Source organism: Rana temporaria, chromosome 1 (assembly GCF_905171775.1).
Source record: "Rana temporaria chromosome 1, aRanTem1.1, whole genome shotgun sequence".
Classification (NCBI taxonomy): Eukaryota; Metazoa; Chordata; class Amphibia; order Anura; family Ranidae; genus Rana; species Rana temporaria.
In genome coordinates this window covers 366,394,810-366,422,619 of record NC_053489.1, presented here as the reverse complement: position 1 = coordinate 366,422,619, position 27,810 = coordinate 366,394,810, and the positions used below count along the sequence as shown (strand labels likewise).

The 27,810-nt window shown below is 45.9% G+C and overlaps 1 protein-coding gene across 1 annotated transcript; it reads left to right on the top strand.

Annotated features, from left to right (window-relative positions):
• The first annotated feature begins 10,792 nt into the window (after window positions 1-10,792).
• Window positions 10,793-27,088, top strand: NMRK2 (nicotinamide riboside kinase 2). The gene is made up of 8 exons (XM_040322206.1): window positions 10,793-10,908; window positions 18,167-18,257; window positions 18,569-18,617; window positions 18,754-18,913; window positions 22,149-22,220; window positions 23,436-23,542; window positions 26,570-26,655; window positions 26,741-27,088. The coding sequence occupies exons 1-7, from the start codon at window positions 10,880-10,882 to the stop codon at window positions 26,653-26,655; spliced, it is 594 nt and encodes a 197-aa protein (XP_040178140.1). The 5' UTR covers window positions 10,793-10,879; the 3' UTR covers window positions 26,741-27,088.
• The last annotated feature ends 722 nt before the right edge of the window (window positions 27,089-27,810 follow it).

Below are 27,810 nucleotides of genomic sequence, written 5' to 3'. Positions count from 1 at the left end.
TCCGGCTCATGGCTGTCGCCCATGACCAGCTGACAATGGTGTTCCCTGTTGTCCGTAATAACAGATTGTACCATGAGGGCTTCGTAAGGGGTGCCCAATGGTTCTTCCTGACCCAGCTCCTGGAGATCCCAAGCCGAGTCTACACAATGGGTTGGCTGCAGGTGGGCGGTACCCAGGTTGAGACCAATTTGACCTGGTGTTGTTGTTCATGGGGCAATTCTGCTTGAAGTGACCCAGCTGTTTGCACCGGAAGCAGCGTTGTTCGTTGTCCTGCTGGCGTGGATAGCAAGGGCTAGATGTCACCGGTCTGTTAGGAGGTTGGTATCTAGCAGCTGGTGGGTGTGAGGGCGCTGTTGGTCGTGGAGGTTGTACCTGTGGTGTGACCTGGTTCGTCTTGCGAGTATCCGCATATTCATCAGCCAACTTAGCGGCCTCTGGTAGAGTCATGGGCCTGCGATCTCTCACCCAGTCTTTGACGTCCGTCTGGATGTGATTGTAAAATTGCTCCAGGAGCATTAGTTGCAAAATGTCCTCTGCGGTGGTGGCCTGGCTGCTGTTAACCCAGTTAGAGGCTGACAGGGATAACTGGCATGCCCATTTCGCGTAAGAGTTTTTCGTGGTTTTGCGTGAATCCCTGAACTTCTGTCGGTGGGACTCTGGGGTTACTGCATAACGAGCCAGGAGCACTTCTTTAACCCGGGCGTAGCTATGGATATCTTGATCTGGCCCGTTCCGGAAAGCATCAGAAGCTTTGCCTGACAGTTTGCCTGACAATATTGCAACCCACTCTCCTCTAGCTATTCGGTGCAGGTTACATTGTCGCTCAAAATCTGCCAGGTAGTTATCAATTTCACAGTCCTTTTCATCAAAAGCTTTAAAAGCGCTAAACAGAATCTTCCTTGTGTCTGCTGTGCTGTACTCACTGTTTGGAGAATGTGCGGCTGCTTGTTGGACTGCTGCCAGTTTTAACTGTAGTTCTGCGTCTCTTATTTGTTTATCCTTCTGTAGTTCTGCGTCCATCACTAACAGGTACATCACTCTCAGCACCACATCCGCCGTTGGGTTCGGACCGAACCATGCTAGCTTCTCTCTCATTACTTTGTTGGCTGGCGATTCCTCCTCCTGAATCACTGGTGTCTCCATCTCTTGTACTGCTGGCGTTGCTGCAATCCCGTCCTCCTGGTCTATCTCCATTAATTCTGCTATGATGACCCGCTTGGTTTTGTTGCTAGCAATCCTTCCACGAACTTCCAGTAGTTCTTCCAGTGTCTGCTTGGAATCCGGGTGTAAAGGGGAATAGAAGGGAAAATCCCACTGCTGCCAACCAATTGTGACGGTATTGGTATGATATCCCCGTCAAACAGTCCCTTCTTCCCATAACAGAACATCACAGAATCATCCACACATGAGCCAAGGCTGAATGCTGGAACCAGACTGCCTTTAATAGTATAACACACAGCTTATATGTTATTTTACAAAACTGTTACAATGACAAATCTCCGATCCCCTCACACTGGGGCTTCCATACAGATCATGGGCAGACATTTCGGAGCCGATTCTGAAAACACATTTTCTTTAGATAATGACATCAGTGGAGTTAATTACTAGGTGTAACAGAATACATTATCTAGACAGCCTGACCACAATGAAGCACTCAGAATAATTAACCTGAGCCCCTTCTAATCACAGTAAACAGTAACCACAGGGCTTCTTCACACAACACACTAGATCAATTAACATTTCAACAGCCTGTTAGTAGAGTGAGTCACACCTGAAATCACCTTCTAACACAGCATTAACCAAGCAGGGAGAATTTAAACTGAAGCATCCTTCACAGGGGTGTAGTGTTTTATTTTCTTGCATAGGTATTGAGGAGCGTTTCCTTGTGTGCACTTGTGGGTGAGACAGAGGGTCTTGAATGTGATCTGATCCTTTACGGTTAGCCAATGAAGGGTCCTCAGTGAAGGGGTGATGGATTCCCAGGTTTTTTTCCCGTTACCAGTCTTGCTGCCGTGTTCTGGACAACTTGTAGGCACAAAATCGGGTATTTAGGTAGTCCTATGTAGAGGGAGTTTGCGTAGTCGAGTCGGGAATTGATGATTGTTCCAACCACTACTGCTTTTTTCCTCTTCTGGGATAAAGGGGATGAGTCTACGCAGCAGGCGGAGGAGATGCTGACTACTGATCCTATTTGTGCATCCATTGACATCTCTGAGTCAAAGATGACTCCGAGACTCTTGACTTTAGTGCTCGGGGTAATGGTCTGTCCAAGGATGGTGGGTGGTGTCCATGAAGTCTCAGCTTTTGTCTTTCGGTTTTGCGTGGAGGAGAAGAAGTTCTGTTTTGGATCCACTGAGTTTAAGGGAGCTCATTCAATCATCGATCAATGTGAAGCAATTTTCCAATCTGTGATATTGGGCTTTTTTTCCGGTGATGCGAAAGTTGAGTGTCGTCAGCGTATGAGTGGTAGCACAGGTTCAAACAGGAGTGGGCGGAGGTAGATGTTAAAGAGCACGGGTGACAGGGGGGATCCTTAAGGGACTCTGCAAGAAATTGCGCGAGTTTCAGAGGTGAAGGCTCCTAGTTTCACTGTCTGGGAACGATTTTCTAGGAAAGATACGAACCAGGGTAGGTGAGAGTCTGTGACTCCCGCTACTTCTTTAAGGCGAATGTCGAACGCTGCAGTGAGATCCAGCAGCACCAGGAGACATGTAAACATCCCTTGTAATAGGAATAAGCATGACAGGCCTCTTTACAGTAAGATATGGGGTCAACAAGACACCACATCTCACCTTTAGGCTGGGAAGCCTAAAATAAAAAAAATAAAAAAAACGATCACCGCTTCCCAGCTGAAGCAGCTCCGTATTTTTTAATGCAAAGGCCGGGCGTGACGTCATAACATCGCGCCTGGCCTCTGAACAATCATAGAGACTCTGTCGACCATCTGGTCCACCGGAAATCTCTATGGTAGGCATCCGGCTGGCAGATCTGTTATTCGAATCACCAAAATCGCGGCAAAAAAATGTGGTAAAAAACTGCGGCAAAATCGCGGTAAAATCGCGTGACTTTCTGCCTGAAAACACTATGAGCATAGCGTTTTCAGGCAGAAAGTCGTTCAATTTTACCACGATTTTTGCAGCGTTTTTTACCACGTTTTTGCCACAATTTTTTACAGCTCAAAAGGTCACCAATGTAAAAAGCAGAAAAACGCCCAAATCTGCCTAAAAAAAGCCCCAGAACTTGTTTGAGCTTCAGGCGTTTTGGAGCTTCAGGCATTTTGGAGTGGAGATGTGAACCATCTCCATAGAGAATAATAGATTGTGGGCACATTAATGAATGCAAGTTGCATGAGGCACTTTCAGACAAAACATGCTGCTCTTAGCAAATGCACAAGAATAAATAGCACCCTACGCATTCGAAAATGCAGCAATGCGGCTGCCCTGTGGATATGTTTTAGGAAACAGGGTCAGGGAAAATTTCCCTGCGTATCCTGCAGCCCATTCCAATGAACACTGGACACTGCCCCACCTTGAACTGCTCCTCGGACAGTGATGTCAGTGTAAATTTGCCCTATAGACATGTATTGCTTTTTTATTCTGCCAGTGTATTTATTTGCATTGTCTGTATAATATTAACATCTCATTAAAATTAAGGGCTGGTGCACATCTCCGGGTTTACCTTGTGCAAGTGATAGCTCTGCTCCAAACCTCCTCCTCGCTTCTCTCTGTACATATCCCCCTGCTCTCTTCCCCTCTCTGTACATATCCCCCTGCTCTCTTCCCCTCTCTGTACATATCCCCCTGCTCTCTTCCCCTCTCTGTACATATCCCCCTGCTCTCCTCCCCTCTGTACATATCGTCCTGTTCTCTTCTCCTCTCTGTACATATCCCCCTGCTCTCTTCCCCTCTCTGTACATATCCCCCTGCTCTCCTCCCCTCTATACATATCCCCCTGTTCTCTTCTCCTCTCTGTACATATCCCCCTGCTCTCTTCCCCTCTCTGTACATATCCCCCTGCTCTCCCCTCTCTGTACATATCCCCCTGCTCTCCCCTCTCTGTACATATCCCCCTGCTCTCTTCCCCTCTCTGTACATATCCCCCTGCTCTCCCCTCTCTGTACATATCCCCCTGCTCTCTTCCCCTCTCTGTACATATCCCCCTGCTCTCTTCCCCTCTCTGTACATATCCCCCCTGCTCTCTTCCCCTCTCTGTACATATCCCCCTGCTCTCTTCCCCTCTCTGTACATATCCCCCTGCTCTCTTCCCCTCTCTGTACATATCCCCCTGCTCTCTTCCCCTCTCTGTACATATCCCCCTGCTCTCTTCCCCTCTCTGTACATATCCCCCTGCTCTCTTCCCCCTTTGTCCTGCTCTCCTCCCCTCTGTACATATCCCCCTGTTCTCTTCTCCTCTCTGTACATATCCCCCTGCTCTCTTCCCCTCTCTGTACATATCCCCCTGCTCTCCTCCCCTCTGTACATATCCCCCTGTTCTCTTCTCCTCTCTGTACATATCCCCCTGCTCTCTTCCCCTCTCTGTACATATCCCCCTGCTCTCCTCCCCTCTGTACATATCCCCCTGTTCTCTTCTCCTCTCTGTACATATCCCCCTGCTCTCTTCCCCTCTCTGTACATATCCCCCTGCTCTCCCCTCTCTGTACATATCCCCCTGCTCTCCCCTCTCTGTACATATCCCCCTGCTCTCCTCCCCTCTGTACATATCCCCCTGTTCTCTTCTCCTCTCTGTACATATCCCCCTGCTCTCTTCCCCTCTCTGTACATATCCCCCTGCTCTCCTCCCCTCTGTACATATCGTCCTGTTCTCTTCTCCTCTCTGTACATATCCCCCTGCTCTCTTCCCCTCTCTGTACATATCCCCCTGCTCTCCTCCCCTCTGTACATATCCCCCTGTTCTCTTCTCCTCTCTGTACATATCCCCCTGTTCTCTTCTCCTCTCTGTACATATCCCCCTGCTCTCTTCCCCTCTGTACATATCCCCCTGCGGCTGCTCTCCTCCCCTCTGTACATATCCCCCTGTTCTCTTCTCCTCTGTACATATCCCCCTGCTCTCTTCCCCTCTCTGTACATACCCCCCTGCTCTCCTCCCCTCTGTACATATCCCCCTGTTCTCTTTTCCTCTCTGTACATATCCCCCTGCTCTCTTCCCCTCTCTGTACATATCCCCCTGCTCTCCTCCCCTCTGTACATATCCCCCTGTTCTCTTCTCCTCTCTGTACATATCCCCCTGATCTCTTCCCCTCTCTGTACATATCCCCCTGCTCTCCTCCCCTCTGTACATATCCCCCTGCTCTCTTCCCCTCTCTGTACATATCCCCCTGCTCTCCCCTCTCTGTACATATCCCCCTGCTCACCCCTCTCTGTACATATCCCCCTGCTCTCCCCTCTCTGTACATATCCCCCTGCTCTCTTCCCCTCTCTGTACATATCCCCCTGCTCTCCTCCCCTCTGTACATATCCCCCTGTTCTCTTCTCCTCTCTGTACATATCCCCCTGCTCTCTTCCCCTCTCTGTACATACCCCCCTACTCTCTTCCCCCTCTCTGTACATATCCCCCTACTCTCTTCCCCCTCTCTGTACATATCCCCCTACTCTCTTCCCCTCTCTGTACATATCCCCCTGCTCTCTTCCCCTCTCTGTACATATCCCCCTGCTCTCCTCCCCTCTGTACATATCCCCCTGTTCTCTTCTCCTCTCTGTACATATCCCCCTGCTCTCTTCCCCTCTCTGTACATATCCCCCTGCTCTCCTCCCCTCTGTACATATCGTCCTGTTCTCTTCTCCTCTCTGTACATATCCCCCTGCTCTCTTCCCCTCTCTGTACATATCCCCCTGCTCTCCTCCCCTCTGTACATATCCCCCTGTTCTCTTCTCCTCTCTGTACATATCCCCCTGCTCTCTTCCCCTCTCTGTACATATCCCCCTGCTCTCCTCCCCTCTGTACATATCCCCCTGTTCTCTTCTCCTCTCTGTACATATCCCCCTGCTCTCTTCCCCTCTCTGTACATATCCCCCTGCTCTCCTCCCCTCTGTGCATATCCCCCTGTTCTCTTCTCCTCTCTGTACATATCCCCCTGCTCTCTTCCCCTCTCTGTACATATCCCCCTGCTCTCCTCCCCTCTGTACATATCGTCCTGTTCTCTTCCCCTCTCTGTACATATCCCCCTGCTCTCTTCCCCTCTCTGTACATATCCCCCTGCTCTCCTCCCCTCTGTACATATCCCCCTGCTCTCTTCCCCTCTGTACATATCCCCCTGCGGCTGCTCTCCTCCCCTCTGTACATATCCCCCTGTTCTCTTCTCCTCTGTACATATCCCCCTGCTCTCTTCCCCTCTCTGTACATACCCCCCTGCTCTCCTCCCCTCTGTACATATCCCCCTGCTCTCTTCCCCTCTCTGTACATACCCCACTGCTCTCCTCCCCTCTGTACATATCCCCCTGTTCTCTTCTCCTCTCTGTACATATCCCCCTGCTCTCTTCCCCTCTCTGTACATATCCCCCTGCTCTCCTCCCCTCTGTACATATCCCCCTGTTCTCTTCTCCTCTCTGTACATATCCCCCTGCTCTCTTCCCCTCTCTGTACATATCCCCCTGCTCTCCTCCCCTCTGTACATATCCCCCTGTTCTCTTCTCCTCTCTGTACATATCCCCCTGCTCTCTTCCCCTCTCTGTACATATCCCCCTGCTATCCCCTCTCTGTACTTATCCCCCTGCTCTCCCCTCTCTGTACATATCCCCCTGCTCTCCCCTCTCTGTACATATCCCCCTGCTCTCTTCCCCTCTCTGTACATATCCCCCTGCTCTCCTCCCCTCTGTACATATCCCCCTGTTCTCTTTTCCTCTCTGTACATATCCCCCTGCTCTCTTCCCCTCTCTGTACATATCCCCCTGCTCTCCTCCCCTCTGTACATATCCCCCTGTTCTCTTCTCCTCTCTGTACATATCCCCCGGCTCTCTTCCCCTCTCTGTACATATCCCCCTTGCTCTCCTCCCCTCTGTACATATCCCCCTGTTCTCTTCTCCTCTCTGTACATATCCCCCTGCTCTCTTCCCCTCTCTGTACATATCCCCCTGCTCTCCCCTCTCTGTACATATCCCCCTGCTCTCCCCTCTCTGTACATATCCCCCTGCTCTCTCCCCTCTCTGTACATATCCCCCTGCTCTCTTCCCCTCTCTGTACATATCCCCCTGCTCTCTTCCCCTCTCTGTACATATCCCCCTGCTCTCTTCCCCTCTCTGTACATATCCCCCTGCTCTCTTCCCTTCTCTGTACATATCCCCCTGCTCTCTTCCCCCTCTGTACATATGCCCCTGTTCTCTTCTCCTCTCTGTACATATCCCCCTGCTCTCTTCCCCTCTCTGTACATATCCCCCTGCTCTCCCCTCTCTGTACATATCCCCCTGCTATCCCCTCTCTGTACATATCCCCCTGCTCTCTCCCCTCTCTGTACATATCCCCCTGCTCTCTTCCCCTCTCTGTACATATCCCCCTGCTCTCCTCCCCTCTGTACATATCGTCCTGTTCTCTTCCCCTCTCTGTACATATCCCCCTGCTCTCTTCCCCTCTCTGTACATATCCCCCTGCTCTCCTCCCCTCTGTACATATCCCCCTGCTCTCTTCCCCTCTGTACATATCCCCCTGCGGCTGCTCTCCTCCCCTCTGTACATATCCCCCTGTTCTCTTCTCCTCTGTACATATCCCCCTGCTCTCTTCCCCTCTCTGTACATACCCCCCTGCTCTCCTCCCCTCTGTACATATCCCCCTGCTCTCTTCCCCTCTCTGTACATACCCCACTGCTCTCCTCCCCTCTGTACATATCCCCCTGTTCTCTTCTCCTCTCTGTACATATCCCCCTGCTCTCTTCCCCTCTCTGTACATATCCCCCTGCTCTCCTCCCCTCTGTACATATCCCCCTGTTCTCTTCTCCTCTCTGTACATATCCCCCTGCTCTCTTCCCCTCTCTGTACATATCCCCCTGCTCTCCTCCCCTCTGTACATATCCCCCTGTTCTCTTCTCCTCTCTGTACATATCCCCCTGCTCTCTTCCCCTCTCTGTACATATCCCCCTGCTATCCCCTCTCTGTACTTATCCCCCTGCTCTCCCCTCTCTGTACATATCCCCCTGCTCTCCCCTCTCTGTACATATCCCCCTGCTCTCTTCCCCTCTCTGTACATATCCCCCTGCTCTCCTCCCCTCTGTACATATCCCCCTGTTCTCTTTTCCTCTCTGTACATATCCCCCTGCTCTCTTCCCCTCTCTGTACATATCCCCCTGCTCTCCTCCCCTCTGTACATATCCCCCTGTTCTCTTCTCCTCTCTGTACATATCCCCCGGCTCTCTTCCCCTCTCTGTACATATCCCCCTTGCTCTCCTCCCCTCTGTACATATCCCCCTGTTCTCTTCTCCTCTCTGTACATATCCCCCTGCTCTCTTCCCCTCTCTGTACATATCCCCCTGCTCTCCCCTCTCTGTACATATCCCCCTGCTCTCCCCTCTCTGTACATATCCCCCTGCTCTCTCCCCTCTCTGTACATATCCCCCTGCTCTCTTCCCCTCTCTGTACATATCCCCCTGCTCTCTTCCCCTCTCTGTACATATCCCCCTGCTCTCTTCCCCTCTCTGTACATATCCCCCTGCTCTCTTCCCTTCTCTGTACATATCCCCCTGCTCTCTTCCCCCTCTGTACATATCCCCCTGTTCTCTTCTCCTCTCTGTACATATCCCCCTGCTCTCTTCCCCTCTCTGTACATATCCCCCTGCTCTCCCCTCTCTGTACATATCCCCCTGCTATCCCCTCTCTGTACATATCCCCCTGCTCTCTTATTCTTTATGCGCATATCCCCCTGCTCTCTTCCCCTCTCTGTACATATCCCCCTGCTCTCTTCCCCTCTCTGTACATATCCCCCTGCTCTCTCCTCTCTGTACATATCCTCCTCCCCTCTGTACATATCCCCCTGCTCTCTCCCCTCTCTGTACATATCCCCCTACTCTCCTCCCCCTCTCTGTACATATCCCCCTACTCTCTTCCCCTCTCTGTACATATCTCCCTGCTCTCTTCCTCTCTCTGTACATATTCCCCCTGATCTCTTCTGATCTCTTCCCCTCTCTGTACATATCCCCCTACTCTCTTCTTCTTTCTGTACATATCCCCCTGCTCTCTTCCCCTCTCTGTACATATCCCCCTGATCTCTTCTCCTCTCTGTACATATCCCCCTGTTCTCTCCTCTCTGTAAATATCCCCCTGTTCTCTCCTCTCTGTACATATCCCCCTACTCTCTCCCCTCTGTACATATCTTCCTGCTCTCTCCCCTCTCTGTACATTTCCCCCTACTCTCTCCGCTCTGTAGATATCCTTCTCCTCTCTGTACATATCCCCCTACTCTCTTTCCCTCTCTGTACATATCCCCCTGCTTTCTCCCCTCTGTACATATCGTCCTGCTCTCTCCCCTCTCTGTACATATCCCCCTGATCTCTTCTCTCTGTACATATCCCCCTGATCTCTTCTCTCTGTACATATCCCCCTGATCTCTTCTCCTCTCTGTACATATCGTCTTAATCTCTTCTCCTCTCTGTTCATATCCCCCTAATCTCTTCTCCCCTCTGTACATATCCCCCGTTATCTCCTCTCTGTACATATCCCCCTGTTATCTCCTCGCTGTACATATCCCCCTGATCTCTTCTCCTCTCTGTACATATCCCCCTGTTCTCTCCTCTCTGTACATATCCCCGTTATCTCCTCTCTGTACATATCCCCCCGATCTCTTCTCCTCTCTGTACATATCCCCCTGTTCTCTCCTCTCTGTACATATTCCCCTGATCTCTTTTCCCCTCTGTACATATCCCCCTGTTATCTCCTCTCTGTACATATCCCCCTGTTCTCTCCTCTCTGTACATATCCCCCTGATCTCTTCTCCCCTCTGTACATATCTCCCTGTTATCTCCTCTCTGTACACATCCCCCTGTTCTCTCCTCTCTGTACATATCCCCCTGTTCTCTCCTCTCTGTCCACATCCCCCTGTTCTCTCCTCTCTGTCCACATCCCCCTGTTCTCTCCTCTCTGTCCACATCCCCCTGTTCTCTCCTCTCTGTCCACATCCCCCTGTTCTCTCCTCTCTGTCCACATCCCCCTGTTCTCTCCTCTCTGTCCACATCCCCCTGTTCTTTCCTCTCTGTCCACATCCCCCTGTTCTCTCCTCTCTGTACATATCCCCCTGTTCTCTCCTCTCTGTACACATCCCACTGTTCTCTTCTCTCTGTACACATCCCCCTGTTCTCTCCTCTCTGTACATATCCCCCTGTTCTCTCCTCTCTGTACATATCCCCCTGTTCTCTCCTCTCTGTACACATCCCCCTGCTCTCTCCTCTCTGTACACATCCCCCTGTTCTCTCCTCTCTGTACATATGCCCCTGCTCTCTTCTCCTCTCTAAACCATTTTCCCAGAGCACTTCTCAAGTCACTGTAAATATTGTCACACACAGCATGCTCCACGTCATTCACTTGAAAGGAGCTTCTGTAAATCTACGAACCCAGCTCCTAACTTATCTTTCCTCAATTCCTTACACACGGTGGCATGAAATACCAGCGACAAATTGGCACTCCTCGCTATTACTAATTTAGGAAAAGGGCTCATTGCCCGCAACTATATATATCCACTGCGTGACTGTGACAGGCGCGCAACAGGTGGCCAAGACTAGGCGCATGCACAGCAAGCCTCAGGCGCTGCCTTCTCGGTATTGGCTACCGCCAATTCTAGTCCGGTGACATCAGTCATGAGAGGAAATAAATAGCAGTGGACCGCCTTAACCGAGTTATTAATTAAAAGGTTTCAGAAGACGGGTCTGTCTGTGGGGTCCAGGACAATGAAACGGATAATTATCGGGATTGGCGGGTAAGTCCCTTATGAGCCGCCTCACTTCAGTGTAGCAACCTGCATCTTTTTTGGAGTATAGCAGATGGAAGAGTACAGATATATACTGATTTATTATTTCGGCTTGACTGCCGCTAGCCTAGGTTATACTATATATAGCTCGGTGGTGCTTCCCGCCGCCCTCTGTGAATGAATGGGGCTGCTTTTCTGGAACGGGGTTCACCATTGTGGGATAAGGAAAACTTCCCGCCCAAATAGCACGTCTTCATATTACCCCCACCCAAATCCCGCCAACTTCAGGGGACACACCTAGCACTGCTAATGTAGTGTGTTCATTTTTTTAATTTTATTTTTAATTAGCATTAAACGTCTGATAATATTTATGTGTGTGTGTGTGTGTGTGTGTGTGTGTGTATATATATGTATTTATTATTATTTATATAATTATTTTTTTTTTATTTTTTTTTAACTAGCAAATTGTAGCTCATTTACAGGGACAGAAAAAGTTCTACTATTTTTATTTATTTTTTTGTTTTCTGCCCCTGTGAATGAGCTCTAGGCTACCCACTTGCTAATTAAAATAAATAATGTACACTTCTAAACAGAGCACTATAGTAATCAGCGAGTCCATACACACAGTATCAGAAAATGAGTGCTGCATTTATCCCTGCTTAGACAAAAATGAAGACCCAGCTGTAGTTTTTAGGGGTGCAGATGTACGTTAATATACATGAGCACTTTAGGCGCATATGTGACACAGGAGCTCTGCCAACAAGAACCTTTCTTTTATGCTAAAAATGCTTGTCTAAACGCAGCGTGTTTTATTTCTGCCCATGTGAATGAGCCCCTATAAAGCGTTTTTAATTCACCACTTGCTTACTGGGCACTTAAACCCCCTTCCTGCTCAGACCAGCTTTCAGCGATGTCACACTTTGAATGACAATTCGCAGTACCCAAATTACATTTTTATAAAAAAAAAAATCCACACAGATAGAGCTTTCTTTTGGTGGTATTTACTCACTGTTTTTTATTTTTTTCAAAAGACTGAAAATTTTTAAACAAACTGTTTCATGGTTTGTCATGAAATTTTGAAAACAGGTAATTTTTTCTCCTTCATTGATGTGCGCTGATGAGGCTGCACTGATGGCCAGTGATAGGCTGCACTGATGGGTGACACTGATGGGCATTGATTGGCCCTGTGGGTACTGATAGGTGGCACTGGTGGGCAGAGATGAGGCTGCCGCGGCTCTCTGTGTGAGGGACTGATGTCCCTCTGACAGAAGCCAGTGATCGGCTTCAGCGTGAGGGGTAAGAAAAAAACGATTACCGATCTTCTGTTTACATCACGTGATCAACTGTCATTGTCTGACAGCTGATCACGTTGTAAGGGCCCGGGATCGGCCCCTTTCTCTGATCAGCCAAAACTTATAGACTCGGTCATCACAGGGAGCGTGTAGGCAGCTCATGCACGGGAGGACGTCATATGACGGCCTCCCAACAATTATGGCCCGCGCTGTAGCTGTCATTTGACTATAGCGCGGGTGGGAGGTGAGTAAACAAAAACAGTGATGGCAGGAAAAAGTCTAAGGGGTCTATCCCATTTTTTCATGTGTATGTTTCTTAATATTTTTTTTTTTTTTGTCTGAGAGTATAGATCTATGTTTGTCCCAAGTTTATTTGAAGCCACTTACTGTTGACTGACTACCTCTGCTGGAAGTCTGTTCTAAGCATCAACTACCGTTTTGGTAAATGAATACTTTCTAAGATTAGTTTTGAACTTTCCTCCAGCTAGATTGATGTCATGTCCCTGTGCTCTTGATTTTGCTTTGATATTGAAAATACTGCCCTCCTGAAATGTATTCTCCTTGATGTATTCAAAGGTTTGAATCATGTCTCCGCTTCCCCTTCTTTCCTTCAGACTGTACATAATAAGTTCCTTAACTCTTCCCTGATATGTTTTATCCCCACATTTGTTACCTGTCTCTGGATTCATTTAGGGCCAATTCACACCATAGAAAGGCAGTCCGGATGCTTTTCTGCATGCGCGTTTTTGATGCCTTCCAGTGCATCCCTCTCCCCCTTTTTTTCTTAAAGCGGTGGTTCACCCTGCAGAACAACATTTTAGCATACAATTCGGCATAGTAGCGCGAGCTACAGTATGCCGGTCTTAATTTTTTTATCGCCGTACTCACAGTGTAATCGTACATAGTAGATTCTGACTGCCCGCGGGGAATGGGCGTTCCTTTCAAGAGGGAGGGTGATTGACGGCCGGCTCTGGCACGTCACGCTCCCCGAAGACAGCCGGAGTAGGTCACGGCTCTTCACGGCGCCTGCGCACAGACTATGTGCAGGCGCCGTGAAGAGCCAAGCCTATTTCGTCTATTTCCGGAGAAGCGTGACGCGCCAGAGCCGGCTGTCAATCACCTTCCGTCTGGATTGGAACGCCCATTCCCCGTGGGCAGTCGGAATCTACTATGTACGATTACACTGTGAGTACGGCGATAAAAAAATTAAGACCGGCATACTGTAGCTCGCGCTACAATGCCGAATTTTAGGCTAGAAGGAAAAAAAAAAAAAAAAAAATATTTTATAGGGTGAACCCCCGCTTTAAGTTTAATTAAGGACATGTGTGTTCCAGTGCGGTTTTTGATGTGTTTTACAATGTTCCAGTACAGGAAAAATGAAGCATGTTCTACTGCAGGTACTGGTGTGAACTATGCCATTGAAAACCATATAACATACTTTCCATGCGTTTTTCTTGCAAAATAAACCCACATTGGCTGCATGTGGTGTGAATTGGCCCATAATCTTATCAATGCCTTTTTTGTAAGTTTGGTCTACAGAACTAAACACAGTGGGGGAGATTTACTAAAACTGGAGTTGAGTCCCCCACTCTCCCTTACATCACAGTACACTCCTCTTTCCTTATACTGCTGCTGGGAAGAAGCTGAATGCATTGCTTGAAAGCAGAAAGTAAGGGTCTGGAGTAGGACCAGAGGAGGACTGGAGCTCTCCTGCAGCTGCAGGGGAGGTGCGAGGGCCACATGAAATGGCCTGGAGGGGCGGATTCGGCCCGCGGGCCTTGTGTTCGACACCTGTGGCGTAGAGGGTTCTATACTGTAAAAGCTGATGGGATGTGGAATTGCCGTCCACAAGCAGTGGTTTCAGCAGGGAGCATCGATAATAAAAAAAATAAAAACTATTGAATGGGCACACAAACGACCACAACATACAGGGGTATACAATGTACTATTAAAGTGGAGGTCCCACTGAAAAAAATAAAAGCCAGCAGCTACAAATACAGCAGCTGCTGACTTACTATATGGACACTTACCTGTCCTGGGCGCCCGCGATGTCGGCAGCCAAAGCCGATCTGTCGCTCGAGGATTGGTGGCTGCCGCCGCCATCCTCTCTAAGGGAATCAGAAAGTGAAGCCTGGTGGCTTCACTTCCTGGTTCCCTACTGCGCAAGTCGCGCTGCGCAGCCTCACTGGTCCCTGCTGTCTTCTGGGACCTGTGTGTCTTCCAGAAGACAGCGGGGGAGGACAAAATAGATGCCGGAAGTGGCAAGGTGATCTATGCCAGGAAGTGGGAGCAAATACCTGTGTTAGACAGGTATCTGCTCCCTCCTCCCCCCTGAAAGGTGCCAAATGTGACACCGGAGGGAGGAGGATTCCAAAAAGTGGAAGTTCCATTTTTGGGTGGAACTCCACTTTAACATAAAAACACACACAGGTTGGACTTGTGTTTTTTTTCAACTTCACCCACCATGTAACATGATTGGATGATGGAAGTTAGCAGAGCTCCCGCTCATTTTCTAAGCTCTGGATAAACTACACTTGCAAAGTGTGCAGTCTGTTTGCCTTTGGAAAATCAACCCCACTGTTCTAAATGAGGTCTCACTAAAGATCTATATAGAGGCATCAAGACCTATTTTGTTACCTGTCTCTAGACTTGTTCTGTCTTAATATCTTTTTGTAGGTGAGCACTCCAGAAGTGTACACAGTATTTTAAAAGTCTAGTAAAAGATCTATATAGGGGAATCGGAACCTCTTTTGTTGTCCGTCGCTGGACTTGTTTTTTCTTATTAGTATCTATAAAAGATCATCCAAACATGTGCAAGCAAAAATGCAGTTTGTTTTTTTCTTTACATTTTCAAAGAATACCCAATCACATGCAAAGAAAACAGGTTCTGATTCCTCTATATAAATCTTTTACCAAACCTCATTTTACCACTTCAGCCCCGGACCATTTGGCTGGCCAAAGACCAGAGCACTTTTTGCGATTCGGCACTGCTTCGCTTTAACTGACAATTGCGCGGTCGTGCGACGTGGCTCACAAACAAAATTTACGTCCTTTTTTCCCCGCAAATAGAGCTTTCTTTTGGTGGTATTTGATTACCTCTACGGTTTTTATTCTTTGCGCTATAAACAAAAAAAAAAACAATCGAGCGACAATTTTGAAAAAAAAGCAATATTTTTTACTTTTTGCTATAATAAATATCCCCAAAAATTTATAAAAAAAAATGTTTTTTCCCTCAGTTTAGGCCGATACGTATTCTTCTACATATTTTTGGTAAAAAAAAATTTGCAATAAAAGTTTATTGATTGATTTGCGCAAAAGTTATAGCGTCTACAAAATAGGGGATAGTTTTATGGCATTTTTATAAAAAAATATTTTTTACTAGTAATGGTGGTGGCGATTAGCGATTTTTATTGTGACTCGACATCATGGCGGACACATCGGACACTTTTGGCACTATTTTGGGACCATTCACATTTACACAGCGAACAGTGCTATAAATCTGCACTTATTACTATGTAAATATGACTGGTAGTGAAGGGGTTAACCAGGAGGGGGCGCCACTGAAGGGGTTAAGTGTGTCCTAGGGATGTGTTCTAACTGTAGGGGGGGTGTGACAAGACACTGATCACCACTCCCGATTACAGGGAGCTGTGATCTGTATACTGTCACTAGGACGAATGGGGAAATGCATGTTTACATTAGCATTTCCCCGTTCCTACTACTGATTATGCAGATTTCAGTTTATTCTCAGAGGTCTGTGATTTAGGACTCATTTAAACCATATGCAGTAAAAAACATTCTTAACTGCTTGCCTACCAGCTGCCACAATTATACGGCGGCAGGTCGGCTCGGCTGGGCGAGATCACGTAGCTATACGTCATCTCGCCTTTCAGCCAATAGGGGCGGGTGCGATCGCTCGTTACAAAGCGAGAACCGGGTCCTGTCAGGGGAGAAATGCCTGATCTTCTGTTCATACACTGTATGAACAGCGATCAGTCATTTCCCCTAGTCAGTCCCACCCCCCTTCAATTAGAACACACCCAGAGAACATTATTAACCCCTTCCTCGCCCCCTAGTGTTAACCCCTTCCCTGCCAGTGGCATTTTTATAGTAATCAATGCATTTTTATAGCACTGATCGCTATAAAAATGCCAATGGTCCTAAAAATATGTCAAAAGTGTCCGAAGTGTCCGCCATAAGGTTGCAGTACCGATAAAAATCGCTGATCGCCGCCATTACTAGTAAAAAAAAATATTAATAAAAATGCCATAAAACTATCCCCTATTTTGTAAACGCTATAACTTTTGCGCAAACCAATCAATAAACGCTTATTGCGTTTTTTTTTACGAAAAATAGGTACAAGAATACGTATCGGCCTAAACTGAGGACATTTTTTTATATATATATATATATTTTTTTGGGGGGATATTTATTATAGCAAAAAAATTTCACTTTATTCAAAATTGTCGCTCTATTTTTGTTTATAACGCAAAAACTAAAAACCGTAGGTTTAGGGGATCAAATACCACCAAAAGAAAGCTCTATTTGTGGGAAAAAAAGGACATCAATTTTTGTTTGGGAGCCACGTCGCAAGACCGCGCAAATTGTCAGTTAAAGCAATGCAGTGCCGAATCGCAAAAAGTGGCCCGATCACTGACCAGCTTAAGTGGTTAAATGCAGCATGGTTAGGCTGGGTTCACACTACGGTTTTCCCGTCCGTCAGCCGCATACGATTTATATGGAAAACCGTATGCGGCTGAAACGGACGGGAACGTATGGAACCGCACACATGTGCGTTTTCCATTAACATTAATGTTAAAGGAAAACGTATGCGTTTGCCATACTGTTTTAAAAACGACCGCAAAACCGTGGTTGAACACGGTTTTGCGGACGTTTAAAAAACGTTTTGCCAGCAAATCGTACGCACCCGGATGCATCTGAGTGCATACGATTTGCAATGCATTCTCTATCTATACGTTTTCCCGTCCGGGCCCGTACGTTTTCAATACTGAAATCGTATGCGGCTGACGGACGGGAAAACCGTAGTGTGAACCCAGCCTTACATATGCAAGAAAAAAATCAATGTATTTCATTGAGCCTAGTTTACACCATTGACGCTCTTTTATGGTACGTTCACACCAGCTGCTGCGTGAAGCAAAAGCAGTGGGAATCACGGTGCTTCACACTGTTCACTTTTTTTTTTAAATGACACATGGTGATATTTCATTAAGTTCTATTGGCCGAGTGGTGCATGGCGGTGGCTTTCCTTACATTGGGCTGAAAAACGTACAGCATGCTGTACTGTTTTTCATTGGGGCGGTGTGAATCAGCCAAGTAGGAGACTAGGTATTTTGCCTTGTCTTCTGGTGGAACTGCAGTGGAAAAGCCACCCATCGCAGTCACACTGCACATGGTGTGAACATACACTTATGTGTGTTTAGAAAGGGTACACTATGCTGCATTATTTTTTTTTATTTGTACCTGAATGAACCTCAACACATGTAAAAGCAAACAAATAGCTGCACTTCTCAAGGTAGGCTCATAATACCCAATGTATCAATCCCAACGCCAGGTGCAAGCCTGCCTCGCAACCAAGAAAAAGCTGTAAAACAAATAGGGTGGCTGCACACCGGAGTAGGAAACTCCAAAAGATTCCAACTCTATTTGAAGTAAAATTCATGCAATGGAACTCTAACAATGTGTGCATGGTATGGCTTTTACTTTAAAAAAAGTTTGAATCTTTTAGACTTTCCTACTCTGGTGTGCAGCCATCATAGTGGTGTGACATTTAAAATGCAGCGTGGTAAAAAAAAAGGACAAAAATGCAGAAGCGCAAGTAAACATTCAGTATGTGGAGCTGCACACTGGACATGAAGATTGCAGTGTACTGTTTATGAGCCCTAAAAAAAGTGAGTAGCCCATTTTTCCTTTTTTGAGAATTAAATTATTATTTTTTATTTACCTTTTTTTTATAGTGTTACCAATGGTGGAAAGACGACTCTGACGAAAAGGCTAGTTGGTAACTTGCCTAATTGTTGTGTGGTTCACCAGGATGACTTTTATAAGGTAAGTTTTGCCTGTGATTCTTTTCTGATGTCTAGTGCAGTTGCAGTCTGCCTGCCAATATTCCTCTATACTTGATATAGTATACTAGCTGTGGTACAGTTACAGTGCCTACATTGCCTAGTCCCTTTCTAAAAGGTTTTCCTTCTGTTGCATGTCTTCTCTGAATCTGACACTTTCCTTTTTGGGATTAGTTTGTCGATTATGGGGCAAACATATCTTTTTGAAAGGGCTTTTTCTATCAATGTTCTCTTCCATTGTGTGTGTTGGAGCTGCATCATTTGCAGCATTGTTTATTGCTCACTATGTTTCAGCCACCAGATGAGATAGAAGTTGGTGACGATGGCTTTAAACAATGGGATGGTAAGAACGGTGTTCGCTGTAGGAAGCAGTAATGTATATCATAAGTACACTTTACTTTATTTTTTTTAATCTATATACTTAAGAACACATTACATTTTTGCTAGTTTGCTTTTCTGATTCACTTCTCAATCTGCAGTGATCACGGCCATAGACATGGAGGCCCTGGTGAATACAGTAACAGCCTGGGTTGAAAATCCGGTGAAGTTTGCTCGTTCTCACGGAAGATCCCTTTCAGCTTCTTCTAACTCTGATGTTCAGATACTGATTCTGGAAGGATTCTTGATTTATAACCACAAGTAAACTTTGTTTTCATGAATCTCCTTAAAACTGTGAAAACTGGCATGTTAACTGACACCTGCATCTGTACTGTGATAGTTAGCGCCTCTATTTTGTGTTATAGCCATAGCTCACCTCATGCCAAATACTAATAAATGCACGCACATTAACCACTTTAAGACCGGGCCTATTTCTCAAACTTATTGTTTACAAGTTAAAATAATTTTATTTTTATTTTTTTGCTAGACAATTACTTAGAACCCACAAACATATATATATTTTTTTCTAACACCCTAGAGAATAAAATGGCAGTTGTTGCAATACTCTCCCGCCACCGATAAAAGTGATCTGGTGGCAAATCCGCTGCTACTTCTATCTGAAAGCAGACCACCCGTTGAAGAAGTAGATACCAGGGTTATGGCAGCTAGCTGCTGCCATAACAACGATATTCCACTTCAAAGTGCTGCCATATAATGACGGTGGGCGATCCGTAAGTGCTTAAAGCGGAGGTTCACCCTTTAAAACATTTTTTTGACATCACACAAAGTCGCGCCATCCTACCGACACAATGCCGGTGTTTTTTTTGTCAGCACATACCTCTTAATCCCGATTTCCACCTCACGGCGATCCCACGGGAGTGGGCGTTCCCAAGCACTGCCTGTGATTGACAGGCTTCCGAACGGCGCATACTGCGCGTCACAGGTTGCCGAAAAAACCCAAACGTCGGTGCGGCTCTATATGGCGCCTGCACAGCGACGTTCGGGTTCTGTCGGCAACCTGTGACGCGCAGTATGCTCCGTTCTGAAGCCTGTCAATCACAGGCAGTGCTTGGGAACGCCCACTCCCGCGGGATCGCCGTGAGGTGAAAATCGGGATTAAGAGGTATGTGCTGACAAAAAAAAAAAAACACTGGCATTGTGTCGGTAGGATGGCGCGACTTTGTGTGATGTCAAAAAATGTTTTAAAGGGTGAACCTCCGCTTTAATTGTGCATTTATTAAATTTTTGCATTAAAGCCCGCGAGGTATTGCTACAAGGCTCCTACGTTGTTTCCCTCCAGGTCTGTACAGAGTGGCGAACCTTCAGTTATTGGACTGGAGGAAGTAAACAATTGACTACAAATGCAGTGACGTTTTTCTGCACTTATGCTCCACTGCAGTCTACGGGTCCCTCTGCTATGGTGGAAGATGGGATTGTAGTTCTTCTTTTTAAAGGTCCCTGTAAATCAGGGCTCGACAAATCCCGGGCGCCAGGTCGCCATGGCGACTAGAAATAGGGTCCTGGCGACTTGAATTGGAAGGGGGCAAAAAAAAATTTTTTTTTTTTTTTTTTGAGCTGGGGCCATCTGGTGGTGAGCCGTTGGTATTACAAGTTATTACCACCAGATGTGAGCTGGCGCCACCTGGTGGTGGCCGTTGGTATTACAAGTTAAACATTACAAGTTAAACAGCAATTCTAATGTTGTTTTTCACTATTTTCACTGCCATCTTCTTCCCTCTAATTAGAACCCCCAAACATTATATATATTTTTTATCCTAACACCCTAGAGAATAAAATGGCGATCGTTGCAATACTTTCTGTCACGCCGTATTTGCGCAGCGGTCTTGCAAGCGCACTTTTTTTGTGAAAAAATTACACTTTTTTTCATAAAAAAATAAGACACCAGTAAAGTTATCCCCATTTTTTTTTTATATTATGAAAGATAATGTTACGCCGAGTAAATTCATACCCAACATGTCACGCTTCAAAATTGCGTCCGCTCGTGGAATGCCGACAAACTTTTACCCTTTAAAATCTTCATAGGCGACGTTTAAAAAAAATCTACAGGTTGCATGTTTTGAGTTAGAGGAGGTCTAGGGCTAGAATTATTGCTCTCGCTCTACCAATCGCAGCGATACCTCACATGTGGTTTGAACACCGTTTACATATGCGGGCGCTGCTCACGTATGTGTTCGCTTCTGCGCGCAAGCTCGTCGGGACGGGGCGCGTTTTCTGGCTCCTAACTTTTTTACCTGGCTCCTAGATTCCAAGCAAATTTGTCAACCCCTGCTGTAAATGAATGACATGGTTGTGTGGATGGAACTACTCATGCCATGCAAAAATGCAAACCAAAACAGAAGGCTACAGGGAAAAGTAATCTTCGATTCAGGGTGGGGGACTGACCCAAACAAGCTATTTACTTAACTAATTGCTGGGACTGCTATTAATGCTGTATAAACTTTACAGCATTGTGTTCTGGCAATAGTAATGGGAGTTCCTGTCTGCTTTCGGAACAAAATCAAGTCGGACTGAATGCTGCTTAGCCATGTATATTATGAATAAATACAAGGCTTCCTCTGGCTGAAGTGGAAAGCGTAACATCTTTCCGCCTCAGCCAATCAGAGGGGGCATTGTATTCATTGATAAAATACAAAGCTTCCTGTGATTGGCTAAGCAGTGCTCAGCTCGAGTTTTGTTCTAAGAATGGGACACAGCGCTGCATACAGTTTATACAGAACTGACTGCGGGTGCAGTAATTAGAGAAGGAAATAGTTTGTTTGGGCCAGTTTAGCCCAAACAAAATATTTAAAGTAACATAAAACCTGGCGTTGGGCTCTTAAGTTGCACTAAGCCTTTTAACATCTGCCTCTGCAATGAACAGGTTAGTGAGTTTTACCACAGTATACTGGAACTTCCGCTTTTTGGATTCTCCCCCCTCCAGTGTCACATTTGGCACCTTTCAGGGGGAGGGGGAAGCATATACCTGTCTAATACAGGTATTTGCTCCCACTTCTGGCGAAAGATGTACCTCCTCCGTCGTTGCCCCGGCAGGGACCACTCAGAACGTGCAGTGTGACTTGCGAATGCGCAGTAGGGAACCGAGCTGTGTAGCCGCAAGGATTCACTTCCTGATTCCCTTACTGAAGATGCTGACGCCTGCACCCGGGAGCCGAGGGATGGATCGGCTTCGGGTGAGGATATTCACGGGCACCCTGGACAGGTAAGTGTCCTTATTTTAAAAGTCAGCAGCTGCAGTATTTGTAGCTGCTGATTTATTTATTTTTTGGCGGAACTCCGCTTTAAGATGTCTTCCAGCTGAAGCTTTGAGTTTAGTGCACATCTTCTTACTATATCCAGACTTTACTGCAAGATTCTAAACCAGTCTTGTATCTCTAAATGAGAATAACTGCAATCTGTTGCCAATGGTGACTATGGATTCCTTTATCTTAATCTGTGCTTGTGTGCACTTTAAATACATTTTTCCTTCTCTTTACAGGTTGTTAGCAAGCATGTGCACTGAACGCTACTACTTAACCATTCCATATGATGAGTGCAAGAGGAGACGCAGGTATGTGTAAATCTATGTAGAACCATCTTTAACAAGGCTTAACAGATCTTACATTTTTAAGAGCATGTGTAGGCAGTGTAGATTATAAACTAGTCACATTTATTCTTCACTGACAAGGCTGCACTAACAGGCACTGATTGATGGCACTGTTAGGCAGCACTGATCAGAAGGCACTGGCAGGCATCACTGATAGACACTGAGTGCCATCCCTATTGGGCATTGATTGGCATCCCTGGAGGTCCTGGGTGGGCATTCTTAATCATCGCACAACCCCCCCCCCCCCTCTGTCAGGAGAGCAGCTTGCCTCTACTCGCATCTGTCAGTGCGAGTGGAGGAAAAGCCGATAAACTGCTCTTCCTATTTACACTGTGATCAGCTGTGATTGGACACAGCTGATCGTATGGTAAAGAGCCTACGTAAGAGGCTCTTTACCAAGATCAGAGATGCGGTGTGTCAGACTGACACACCACCGATGGGCTTGCGTTTGCTTGTTATCCTGCTGGATGTCATATAATGTTCAATCAGGGTAACTGAACCACTTCCCGGCTGTCATTTTTCTATAGGCTGGGCAGGAAGTGGTAACATCAACCATTGTCTACTTCTCATTCTGCACTTGCTAGTTGCCTGGCTGTTGTGCTTATCCTCTTGCTTTAATGTTTTAAGGTACAAAACCAGAAAACATGCAAATATTTACCTGTGACTTCCCTGACCTGCATGCTTATCCTTGGTTGGTAGCTTAAAGAATTGAAGCCAGTGGGTCAGAATAACAGTTAAATAACAAAGGTGGTAAGCAGTGGCTTCTCCTTTTTCTTAGGAAAGGCTGACTTTAAACACAACTATTGTACACAGATACTAGTCCGTAGCAGCTGAATGGTTTCTGTATAAACTGAGTTTTATTTTTTTATGATGGTAATGCATGCTGCAAACTATTGATGCTGTTGCTAGACCTCAGGTACTATGAATCTTGGTAATTCTGTATCTTAAATGCTACTGAGGGCTTCTGACACATGAATGATGGCATCCAACAGTGCCTACACATACTACCAGAGGAGTTTTTACTAACTTTAGTTTACCCAAATGTGGTTCTGAATAGGCATAGCTGCAATGTGTAAGGTTGTCAGTGTTTAGGGCTTAGTGGGAAGTATTTTGCCTTGCTAGTACTGCTTAAATGAAGGCAAATAATTACTTATAGCTATATGGTTTTCTCTTTTGCAGTGGCCGCAACTACACTGTTCCAGACCCACCAGGGCTGTTTGATGGTCATGTTTGGCCAATGTATTTAAAACACAGATGTGAAATGGAAGAAAGTGGTGTAAGCATTGGTAAGTGTGTTAATTTTGGGTATTGTTTTGCTATTGTATGCCATGTTGGCTTCCTTCTAGTCTTCATTGATTTGTGCAGAGGAACACATGAACACTACTTACTATCACTCCTGGCTCTGAAAAGATAGAATATTTTATTTAAAAAAAACTGTAATTTTTTTAACTGGCATCCTTAGCCATTTGTCCATAAACCAAGGCTCATCATGAGATTGGTAATTACAGTGACAATTTTGTCAAAAGTTAGGTTCAACAAGGTTAGAAAATCTGTCCAGGTTGCTATTGTATCTATCAAGAAGTGAAACTAAACCCTCCCATCCTTTACAGCCAAGGAAGATGACATTTTAACCTGTGCTTGATCTTCAGTTTTCATGGTGCTGCACACATGGTCAGCTCTAATGCCATTCATTTAATGGCTAATGGCTTGACAGTTCGGTTTAGAGCTAACATAAAAGATAGTTTATACTCAACCATCACACTACCCATTCCCTAAATCTTAAATGTGTTCAAAAGCTATGGTGTCCTGAAAAATCTTTAAACGCCACTCACAGAAGTGTTGAATGCTTGAGTCGCCTACTCCACACTCTGGCTTAAAGTAATATTAAATGCTTTATTTTTTAAATAAAAAACATGTTATACTTACCTGCTCTGTGCAGCTGTTTTGCACAGAACAACCTCTATCCTTCTCTTCTTGGGTCCCTTGCCAGTGCTCTTTGCTTCTGCCTGGTGCCCCCAGAGCAAGCAGCTTGCAATGGAGGCACCCAAGCAGGGCTGTCTTTTCCATTGGGCACGCTGGGAAGTTGCCCGGGGACCCCACTTGCCTGGGGGGCCCCATCAGCTGCCCAGCGACCCCAGTAAAAAATGGTGGAGAGCGGCAGGTCAGAACTGTAGAACTGTATCATGTCTACAGGAGTCAAGAGTGGGAGCGCCGCCGAGATGGGGGTCACGGGAGAAGTCAGACATGAGGAGACTGTAGGATAAAACCAGAGCAGCCAAGCTGGAGCCATCTGACTGAGCCTTGCATGTTGCACCTGAGAGGAGGTCAGTGATGTAAGGAGGGAGTGAATACAAAAATAGTAACCCCCCCCCCCCTTACCTTAGTGTATTTACTCTATGGAAGGTGGTCTCTGGTCACCAGAGTGCCCCACACATCAGAGTTCCTGGTGTTCCCCTTTACATCAGAGTCTGCAGGATTCCTCCTTACAATGCAAGGGGGAACTCAGTCTGAGGACCATGATGTAAGTGGGAACTCTGATGTAAAGAGAAAGCAGTGGACTCTGATATAAGGTGGTCTCTGGTCACCAGAGCTCCCCTCCACATCAGAGTTCCCCCTTAGATCATGATCTGCAGTGTTCCTCTTTACATAAGAGTTCCTTTTCACTGTAAGGGGGAATCCTGCAGACTCTGATGTAAGAGGAAACTCTGAGCAGGCTGGGTTATAGTAACCTGACCTTCATGCTAATAGCACTAGCTATATGTTTATAGTTTAAATACTGACATTTGCATTGTTTGGCACTGGAAACTGTAATTTAAGGTGTAGTGCCAGTAAAAAAATGTGATTCTGCCAGTAAATTTCATGATTTTTGTCAGTAAATTCTCGTGCTTAATTGTGTAGACAGGGCCCGAGTGTACTCTATTGCCCGGGGACCTATAATGCTCCTAAGATGACACTGCACCCAAGTAGGCTCTGTGTATCTATTCACACACAGAGCTGCGACTTGGCCCCACCCCCTCTCTCCTCGTTGGCTGTGATTGACAGCAGCGGGAGCCAGTGGCTCCCGCTGCTCTCTCAGCCAATGAGCAAGGGGAGTCCTTGGAGAACTGAGGCTCTTGTGCACATCACTGGAGGAAGATTAAGTATTGGGGAGGGCTGCTGCACAGAGGAGGTTTTTTACCTTCATGCAAGAAGGTAAAAAATCCTGAGCCTCTATAACCACTTTAATCTGTTACACCCTGTAGCACTACTGTATTCCCTTCTGACCATGAATTTTATTAATGTTGCCCATCCTCTCAAATACTGTTCTTTAGCCAGGTACATGCATTCCACATGAATAATTATGCTACCAAAATTAGTGTGTGCTGTAAATCGCCCCCAGCATTGCTCCTGTCTCTTCTAGCTGAAGGCAGACATTTTTCTGAAGCCTAGAGCCCTTAAACAGCCGTAAATCTTTAGGCTGTCAGCAGCGTGACCTCTCCAAATTCTGAACAGTGCCTAAATATAATGAGCAACTGAGCATATACAGAGCGGAAGAGACAGAGTATTCCTCTATTTTAAATAGTATATAGTGATTTACTTTTAATCTTTTACATCGCTTTACCTGCAAAAGGGGCCAGCCGGGAGTGATCTATTAGGCCTCGTACACACGACCGAGGAACTCGACGGGCGAAACACATCGTTTTGCTTGTCGAGTTCCTTGTTAGGCCCCGTACACACAACCGAGTTTCTCGGCAGAATTCAGCCAGAAACTCGATCGGAGCCGTATTCTGCCGAGAAACCCGGTCGTGTGTACACTTTTGGCCGAGGAAACCGACGAGAATCTCGTCGGGCCAAATAGAGAACATGTTCTCTATTTCCTCGTTAGTCAATGAGGAAACTTGGCTCGCTGAGATCCTCAGCGGCTTCACAAGGAACTCGACGAGCAAAACGATGTGTTTTGCCCGTCGAGTTTCTCGGACGTGTGTACGGGGCCTGAGGCTGTTGAGGAACTCGACAAGCCAATTTTCTCCATTCCCATCAAGGAAATAGAGAACATGCTCTCTTTTTGGCTCCTCGAGTTTCTCGACAGTTTCCTCGACGAAAATGTACACACGACCGGTTTCCTTGGCAAAAAAATATCTTACAGCAAGTTTCTTGCTTGTTTTTGTCGAGGAACTCGGTCGTGTGTACGAGGCCTCAGGCTTTATTTTCTGACTAAAATTCCACTTTAAATAATGCTGACACACAGGTGGGCAAACCTTTTTAGATTACCACTTTTTGTTATGACTTTTAGCTGAACTCTCATAACTAACTTTTTTGCATTCTTGTTTAAGCATCTATAGATGGTCTTCTGTCAAAGGATGAAATATTCAGCAGAGTGTATACAGATATACTGAACAGATTTTTAAACACTTCCTAAGTAAGCCAGAATTTTGTTGGTTAGTTTTTGATGGAATAACCTCTTTTTGTCTAAAGATTTGTAATTTTTATTTTATTTTTAATAGCCGGAAGAAGTTTACACCATCGGTCTTCTAGAAATCTGGAATGATTGTGACGTGGCCTACTGGAGAGCTTATTTTGTACATAGGTTTTTTTTAAGTTATTTGCATTCTGTTAACTTTTACATGTTCAAATATTTTTATACCAAAGTGTGACATTCCCAGTACCTTGTTCTGAAAAGATACTGTGTTTTATACTGTCAAACAATTCTGCTGTACAACTGTTTGTCTTTTTGGCTTATACCTGTGTTTCGGCTAAGGTCTCTGCCCTTTTTTCCACTCTGTATAAATCGTCTTGCAACACAAACTGGTGCTGTTATAATTTTTGATAAAACAACAAATGTTAAAATAAAATGGAGAGATTTGTTTTTTGCTAAAAAAAATTCAAGTTGTGACTGATGCCTGCTACTGTACCATATAATGCCCACGATCTTCCAATAACAAAGAGCTTCTCTTAAAGCTAAAACCTCACCAACTAGCAATCTAATCGAAAAACAAGGTGTGGATAGGTGTTGTTTACATGCAAACCTCTATAAGCCCTGGTTCACAATGTCACATTGTATGATTTACACAGAAGTCACGCCGCATTCCTGTGCGCATCACATGCAATTTTTTTAAGGAGCCCATTTATTTTGAATGGCTCAAATCACACCGCATCTGCATGAAAAAGCACTTGTTTTGCAAGCTGCTTTTGGGGGTGTCGTTAACTTTTAATTGACATTTGCATGAACAAAGTATGATTGCAATGTGGTTTGGGAAACTCACAGGAAATGCTGCGCTTCCCGCATCGCATTACTGTGAACCATGGCTAAAGTATTTTTATGGGCACTTTATGTCTGATGTTCACAAATATTTTACAGGAAAATAGTAAGGGAACATTTGGATCAAACAGACAAGCAACTTAGAAACTAGAGACAAAAGTAAAACTTAACTTCCCTTCTTTGGTTTCATACATGCTTGTGTACTTTCTTGGGGCAAATAAGCGGAAAGCATTTTATACAAATTTTCCGTTCTGTTGCATACTACACAAATATAACATGTGAAATGTGTTTAAGGCCTGGTTTACACTGGTGCGT

What these genes read in the sequence shown, in the direction of transcription:
- NMRK2 (XM_040322206.1), top strand. Translation starts at nt 10,880, where the DNA reads ATGAAACGGATAATTATCGGGATTGGCGG. An exon ending in GAGTGCAAGAGGAGACGCAG is followed by an intron (nt 22,221 to 23,435) that starts GTATGTGTAAAT and finishes TCTCTTTTGCAG; the next exon opens with TGGCCGCAACTACACTGTTC. An exon ending in AGAAAGTGGTGTAAGCATTG is followed by an intron (nt 23,543 to 26,569) that starts GTAAGTGTGTTA and finishes TTCTTGTTTAAG; the next exon opens with CATCTATAGATGGTCTTCTG.